Genomic DNA, 7,500 nt, shown 5'->3' with positions numbered 1-7,500 from the left:
AGATTGTCGAAGCGGGGCAAACAGAAAATTTGACTTTTGTGTCACTGATGCATCAAATAGACTCTGGTCTTAAACGTGGATACAAAGAAAGTGAAATTGTGGATGCTGTGATTCGTGCTATTTCGCCCCATAGTAGTCTTAGGAGTTACGTGGAAACATTATGTGACCTCTCCCTTGCAAAATTACGCCGAATTCTCCGTGTGCACTACCGGGAGAAAGCTGCGTCAGAGGTTTACCAAAACGCGCAACAGTATGCCAGCAAAGCAATGAGTCTCCTCAGCAATTTTTACTTCGTGCCTTGGACCTTCGTGACAAGGTAAACTTTGGAATCAGATTGAGAGTTTAATTATGGCCTGTCCCTGATTCAGAAGAAATTTGCAAAGTCCTTTGAAATCCCGTACGAACAGCGCAACGCTCTTGCAGCGCTGCGCAACTTCATATTTTAGGTTGCACAGTGCTTATGCGTCCTTAATGCGACATTCATGCATTCACCAAGCTTCACAAGCAGAATATCGAGCGCTGCAGAAAGGTTGCAATGCCTAACAACGAAAAAGCATTGGTAAAGCAGCGCTGTATATCGTTGCTTAAAAGCTGCGACTGAAAAATACTTTCGAGGAAAAGTTTGGAATGTTTAAGACCGACAAAGCAACGCTCACGCAGCGCTGTACATCGTTGCTCCAATGCTTCAACTAAAAGATCAATCGTGTGTAAAAGTTTGCAGTGTTTAGCAACGTAAAAGCAACGCTTAATAAGCAGCTTTGTGCATCTTAATTTGCCTTAACGTCAGGGCTATACATGTAGCTGAAAGATACCTATAATCAACGGCTGTATACGTACGTAAGGTATATCCAGTCTTGAAGGTTATAAAACTTCGACAACTCAAGTCACAAATACATTCTCATTAAAATGTTGTATTCTGTAGAAAATTTGGATTTCAAACCTCGTACTATATGGCCGGAGCTTATCTATAAGCCCAACATGTTGATCGATACAAAAAGGTTTCAATGTCAAGGGAAATCGACGCCAGCAATGCACACCACGATTATTTCGCATTTTCAGTCCGAATGGAGCGATAGTTTTAGCGACCCCCATCAGCGACCCGCGATAAGACTTACGATTGGTCACCATTGTGCCCATTGACCAATCGCAGGTCGCTAAGCGATCTTCCAAAGTCTTCCAACGGTTTGGATAAAGAGAGTTGTGAACAAAGCATCATTTGATGGCTCTCGAAGCAAATGTTTGCAGAGTTTGGCGGCCCTTAAATCCTTCTCAGTGTACAAGAGGCTCAAATAAAGAAGACGAATGGGTAGCGGAGGAATCGTCCGTGATCTATGTGGAATTTCGAGGCAATCGAAGCCTTGGGAACGAATGGCCTTTTTTCTTGAATGATTCCGTTCGGCAACTTCGTCTCGGTGCCCAACCTTGGTAAAGAAGAAGAACCAAAAACCACCTAAATCGCTCTAAATCGACCCAGAAACCGTACCAGAATCAAATAAATATAAGACTGAAGCAAGGTAACGTGTTTTTTTTATTTTAAATCGTCCGTAATTTTCAGAACTTTGAGGAAAACCGTTTTACCGAATTGGGGATACAAATCCTTAGATTTCTACTCTCGCATAATATAGCAATGTACGGATACTCATATATCGAGCTTGGGCTACCCATAGAGACACATGAAATGATCAGAGAACTGCAATGTATTAAATCAGATAGCTGTGTGAACAATATCACCTTTCGTGACGGCTTTAAAGAATCCTGCTCGCATCATGATCAGTTAATGACCCCGTTAATGTAACAACGCAGCAGTGAAGGAGCTCTTTGGGTAGAATATTTTTGTACATTATACAGCTCATTATATAGCTTGCCTGTAACTTCTCCGCTATGCAAAATAAATTTAATTGATACTCTTGATACTTTTGCTTGTACCCATTTTTCGATTGATCGGCTTGTTGTTGGTGGCCATTAAATTAAAAGGCTATTCAAGGTACCTTTTCTTAGACCGAGAAAACCTCTCGCATCACGCGACATCCTACCTGCAGCGTTAAAGCAACGCGAAGCTATTAAAGCAGCTCTCTCGCAACACATCTGCAACGAAAGGGTCGCTAATGCATCACCGATGCAGCGACCATTCAGAAGTCCTGCAGTGGTTAGCAAACAGTCTCCTCGAGCAGCGTTGGTGAGTCGCAAAAGCAGCGCTGCTAAACGGTTGTTTGTTTCAAGTGCAGCACGTCCTGCTGCAGCGCTTAAGTGACTTTGAGATGTCTTTGAGATGTCTTACGCGCAGTCATTTTTCGAAACTCCCGCAGTGCTATCGATGCAGCCATCATGCAACCTTTCTGCAGATATAAGGGCAACGCTGGTCAATCGCTAAAGCAGCGCTGCGTAAAGGTCGTACGTTTCGTACGGGATGGGTCTTCGTGATGATATGTTGGCGTCAAACCTGAGAGCGACCTTCCGCACTCCAGGTTTTACCGATGAGGAACTTATGAAACAAGTTAATGAATTAGCCTCACAGCAGGCTGAGCGAAATACAAAATTGGCCAGAGAACATCAAAAAACGACCAAAGTGAAGTAAAAGTGAATTTCTGTGAAGTACCCAAAGGGGAAGGGGAACCGAGGACCAAGAACCCAGATGGGGATGGGAGCCAAAAGATCCTTTCTGAAATTTGCCAGATGAAATCAGCAATTAATGACCTCCAAGATAGAGTGAATGCCCAGAGCAGTCAAGCATCAACACCAGACCGGGGTCAATTCCCCTACTGAGGCCGTGGAGGTAGTTACCAGCCCAAGTACCCAAGTTGGGGTTGCCAAAACTGCAAAGAGCATGGAAGGGGAGAGGAATGTGACCACTGTTTTGCTTGTGGTAGCTCTGGCCATGTAGCTCGTGAATGTCCTTGAAGTCGGAATCGGGGTAGTCGTCAGGGAAGCAGCCGGCGACTAGTCAGATGGGACATAGAATAGTCAACAAGAATAGCTACAAGTCCCATCAATGTACCGTAAATGTCGATGTACAAGCCACACTTTTTTTCACAAAATTGAAGCCATAAATCAAGGGTGCAGCATATCCATGAATACATCTGTGTTTGGAGTTTTAAAAAACCTACCGTAATTTTCGGGCGATTACCCGCGGGTATTGTGTTAATTTTTCCGCAAACAGTTGTGGGTGCGGGTAATGTGATAATTTTTAAATCTTCCGCGGTATAGTTTTTAAACCGTAAGTATGGAAAAAAAATATAAAAGTGTGTATTGCCGTATTTATCCCGCTTTCATTGCCTAATGCTCTCGATGAAAACTAATGCAAATTGAAAATCGTTTATCACGCCTGTGATATTACTTTGTTACTTTGCTAATTTCGCAGCTTCTTTCTATGTTTAGTTGCAGGCTTTAAAATACCGTAATTCACACACAAAAACTGATGCCGACATGTTCATTTCATGGTACCGCTGCCGCCGCATAATTTTTCTAATATGAGTCGCGCATAAGAGGCGATTGTCGGCACGCGTGTAAACAAAGATTCATGGACAAAATTTTAAAACACCAGAATATTCGGCGCATCAGTAAAATATTCCTAGCAAGCACTGCCTTGAGGTAGAGAGTATTTTCCCGTTTCAAGCGTTTTCTTAGAATCAGTAGATCCTGAGATATCGATTTTTTTTAGAACGGATTTTTACAAGCGGTATCATTCAATAGAAGATCAAAAAACAATAGGTAAAATGAGGATAATTAAACCAATACTTCCTTCAAATCTGTGTGTTTCCTCGTTTGTTGATTCAATCTTTAAAATGATGCTTTATTTGTCTTAGTCTTTGTAAAACCGCTCAATGAACATCGCAAACAATGCGTCTGAAAACTTGATTTACTCGCCCCAACTTTCCCTCAACCTATCAAAATGGCGCTGAATGATCAATCGTAGAGATGGTGGCCTTCAATTCGCAATCCATCGAGTCTTAGCGTTAATACATTGATATTTAGGTCGTTTTAACAAGACAAACCAGAAATGGCTAAGGAGAGTGCTGCATTGTTAACAGCCAATTCTTAGCAGAAAATGTTATCGATGTTTCGCTTTGTAAACAATAACACGGAATATTCATCGCTCCAAGTTTGTGAGTTTTTATCCCGGTAATACACCCTATGCAAAATGAAAAGGGACTGGGAGCGATACGTGCGAGAACGAGGCTAGTTGGGCCTTGTTCTGTTTACTCGTGGTAAAAATGGCTGCTGATCAAACTGTAAGTGCCAGCCGTCTTTCCGAGGGCGATATACCAGGAGCATCTCTTCAAGGACGAAATCCTACAACACTCACCACGGATGAGCTTCCCTTTTGGTTAAAATGTCGTGGCGACCCGGCAAAAGGATTAAAAACAAAGGCACAGTTAGCAAAAAGGCAAGTAAGCTTATCCATGTATTTCTCAGTAGTCGTAATAATAAGGGCTTTTTTATACTGTTACTGTACTTGGTTAAAAGGATTCGATATTTAACATGTCTTATTTCTTATTTCAAGTAGAGATCAGGAGATTTAAAGTTTATTTCCGTCGCTTACCTGTTTCTGCACAATTAACTGGTGTGCTAATTTTTCCGTAGAGTACTTGAATATGTGGCTTCTGGTCGTGATAAAGATGTTGTGGATCCGGACAAGAACCTTATTTACACGCGTCGAAAGCAGAGACAAGAAAAATTACAAACTCGAAATGATCCGTTGCTAAAGGAAAGTACTGTAAGGTTTCCATCGACTGGGTGGTCAACAAGCTTACAACGAATGCCATTGTTTACAAAGGCAGAAATGGATTTGCATGTCTCTCAGTCTGGAAAAAACATTGACCAAAGTAAACAGAGCCATACAGTTCCAACAAGCATGAGAAAAGCCAAGACGTTCCTTGAAGACGAATACTTAAAGGACGTAGTTGCTGCTAGTGACAATGAATATTTCTTTTTTCAATGTTTGTGTCATCATAGCTTTAAAAAAAAATGAAGCCCCTCATAAATTAAAACTTGCACTTTGTTTAGTGAGTGGAAGTGTAAAGTATGCTTCATGTACGTGCGTGGCGGGATCTGCTGGCTTTTGTAATCATGTACTTGCACTTATGATGAAACTTTGTAAGTTTAGCTTGTATAGCTGTCAAAATGTCAAGGAGTTGGACCATGAATCTGATATGGCACAACCTAAGGCATGCACCTCCAGTTTACAGCTGTGGCACAGAGCTGCAAGAGGGGAAAAAATCAAGCCCCAACCTGTCATGGAACTCAATGTAAAGAGGTCCAAATTAGATAGCGATTATGATCCTGATAGTGGTGTGAGGTGTTTATTGTATGAAGCTAGGAAAAACTTGAGCACACAAACATCAGATGAAGTTATGTTGAGAGACAAGCTTCAAAAGATCAATCCTAAATTTGCCCTGTCTCAAATCATTTCTCCTGGTGGTACTAACTTACAGGAAACAAAATTTGGAAAATCTCCGAGTGGTTCATATGCAAGTTATCAGTTACAGTTTTCCGAGTCCAATTTTCAAGTTTTCTGCAATATTGACTCAGTGCCTAGAGCAGACGGCAATGATGGTAATGATGACCAAAATGCTATATCTGCGTTTCCTGCATTTCCTTTGCAACATTCTGAATAGTACAAAAAGCCAGATGGTTTGAGCAGGAACCAAGAAGCACTCCTGGATCATTTGACTGTTGATGAGGTAAAGCTCGATAACATAGAGAAGACTACAAGAGAACAAGCAGCCTCCCAAGAATGGAATGCTGAAAGAAAATGACAGTTTACTAGCTCCTAGCGCACAAAGATGCCGAAACCCTAGTTTACCAAATCTGTGCTCTTTCTGAGACATAACATTAGGGTCTGGCGCTTTTATTAAATAATGTTGTCTTCTGTAGAAGGCATTATTGCTTTGCCTAAATGTTACGTGGAAATAAGAGGATCGTGCATGTTACACAAAAAGGCACAGACACTCCACATTTGATTTACCACCCCAAATAGACTAAGTGGTACGACACTATCCCAAATGCGGAACTTCTTGACTTTGTTAATAGCTCGTTCGATATGTATTCTTACCGAGGCAATTTCCTGGGTCTTGATAACATCTTGTGCTGTCATTTGGGTATACAACCCTAGAAAAGGTGGAATGTTTAGGTTCACACCCAGTGGAGGGAGATCTTCAATTGTAAAGCCATTATTGGCCATCACAGTGTCACCTTTATCAAAATCTAACTTCAGAAAACCACTTCTCTCAACAATTTCGCGATCGGAAATACTTCCACTGTATAGTTGACTGATAAAAGTTATAGCTCCACTAGGAGCAATTCCAACTAAGCCTTTCAGAGTTACGTGGTTTTTATACGAGTTGAACAGTTTCGAATTCAAAAGAAGGCTGGAAGGCATCTGACATCTAATCTCTGTGCAATCGATTTTTACACGGGTGGAAGAGTATTTGTCTTTAAAGCTGTCTGGCATAGTAACTGTAACAACCTCCTTATTTGCCCATATAGATACCTGACCAAATTTAAGATACAAGTAATTTATCCAGGACAGGAATATCCTGCTCACTGTTGACTGAGATATATGAAACAAGTGAGCCAGATGCTTTTCTGCAAATCCCCTTCTTAGTCTGCAGAGTACAAGGAAAAACTCCTCTCTTGCTTCTAAGCTCCTTTTTCTACCTTTGTGAGTGCATTCCTCTGGTTCCTCGGTTTCATTTTCGTTCTCATCATAAAAACGCTTTGGGACACTTCTTTCTTTTGACGAGCAGTAGCTAATGTTCTCCCCATTCGTTCCAGTGTTCAAAAATTCATATACAGCATTAAATGTAGCAAAGTTAGGAAAGCCGGTGTAAAAGGCGATGTCCTCGTCAGAGGTAAAATTTCGCAACTGAAAAACGCGAGAATCTGCAAGACCCTTCTGACGTTTCAAAACTCCTATTTCAGCCTTTAGCGAAGCATTTTCAAGCTCCAAACTCTTCAGTTTTTCGAGAAGTTCTTTGAAATCTTCTGTCGTGTTTCCTTGCGTATCCGTGTCGTTTTGTACGTCATGATCAGCAGAGCTACCAGCCGCCGATGAAGTGCAGTTATCAGCGTTGGTTTCAGTTGCACTAGTTGTTTGAGATACTATCAACTCTGTGTCTGTATTCGACGTAAACATACGTTTCTTAGGAGACTTTCTCTTTAGCGGACAACTTTGTGACCAAGAAAAACGTGACGGCACGACCCCTTCCCTGACATAAATACGCTGGCCTCCGACAGACTTAACAAAGTCCTCAGGTTTAGAGTGACGAGAGCAAATCTTCGTGTTTTGGTTGACAGTAAAATCCTTACATTCGTCGCGACGAATAGCATGCAGCCAACGTTTCTTGAGGTTCACATCATCTGGAAACTTGAAGTAGGAAATTTTCTTTCCATTTTCAGTCCTGTACAGCTTTTTGGTGCATTTGGGAACACAACAATTTGCCGGCATATTTTAAATTTGGCGCCCTTCGCATCAGGCGGCCATTTTTTTCCTGGCCCAAC

General features: G+C 41.6%; 2 protein-coding genes across 2 annotated transcripts in view; both read right to left on the bottom strand.

The window, feature by feature from the left end:
* Window positions 1–7,500, bottom strand: part of LOC138059592 (formin-like protein 2) — a 106,361-nt gene that overhangs the window by 62,344 nt on the left and 36,517 nt on the right. The gene's annotated exons all lie outside the window — the stretch shown is intronic.
* On the bottom strand, window positions 5,900–7,447 carry LOC138059612 (uncharacterized). Its single transcript, XM_068905236.1, has one exon. The coding sequence runs from the start codon at window positions 7,445–7,447 to the stop codon at window positions 5,900–5,902; it is 1,548 nt and encodes a 515-aa protein (XP_068761337.1).

Source organism: Montipora capricornis, chromosome 8, assembly GCF_036669925.1.
Source record: "Montipora capricornis isolate CH-2021 chromosome 8, ASM3666992v2, whole genome shotgun sequence".
In the NCBI taxonomy this organism is placed as follows: domain Eukaryota; kingdom Metazoa; phylum Cnidaria; class Anthozoa; order Scleractinia; family Acroporidae; genus Montipora; species Montipora capricornis.
This window is presented reverse-complemented; position numbering and strand designations above follow the sequence as displayed.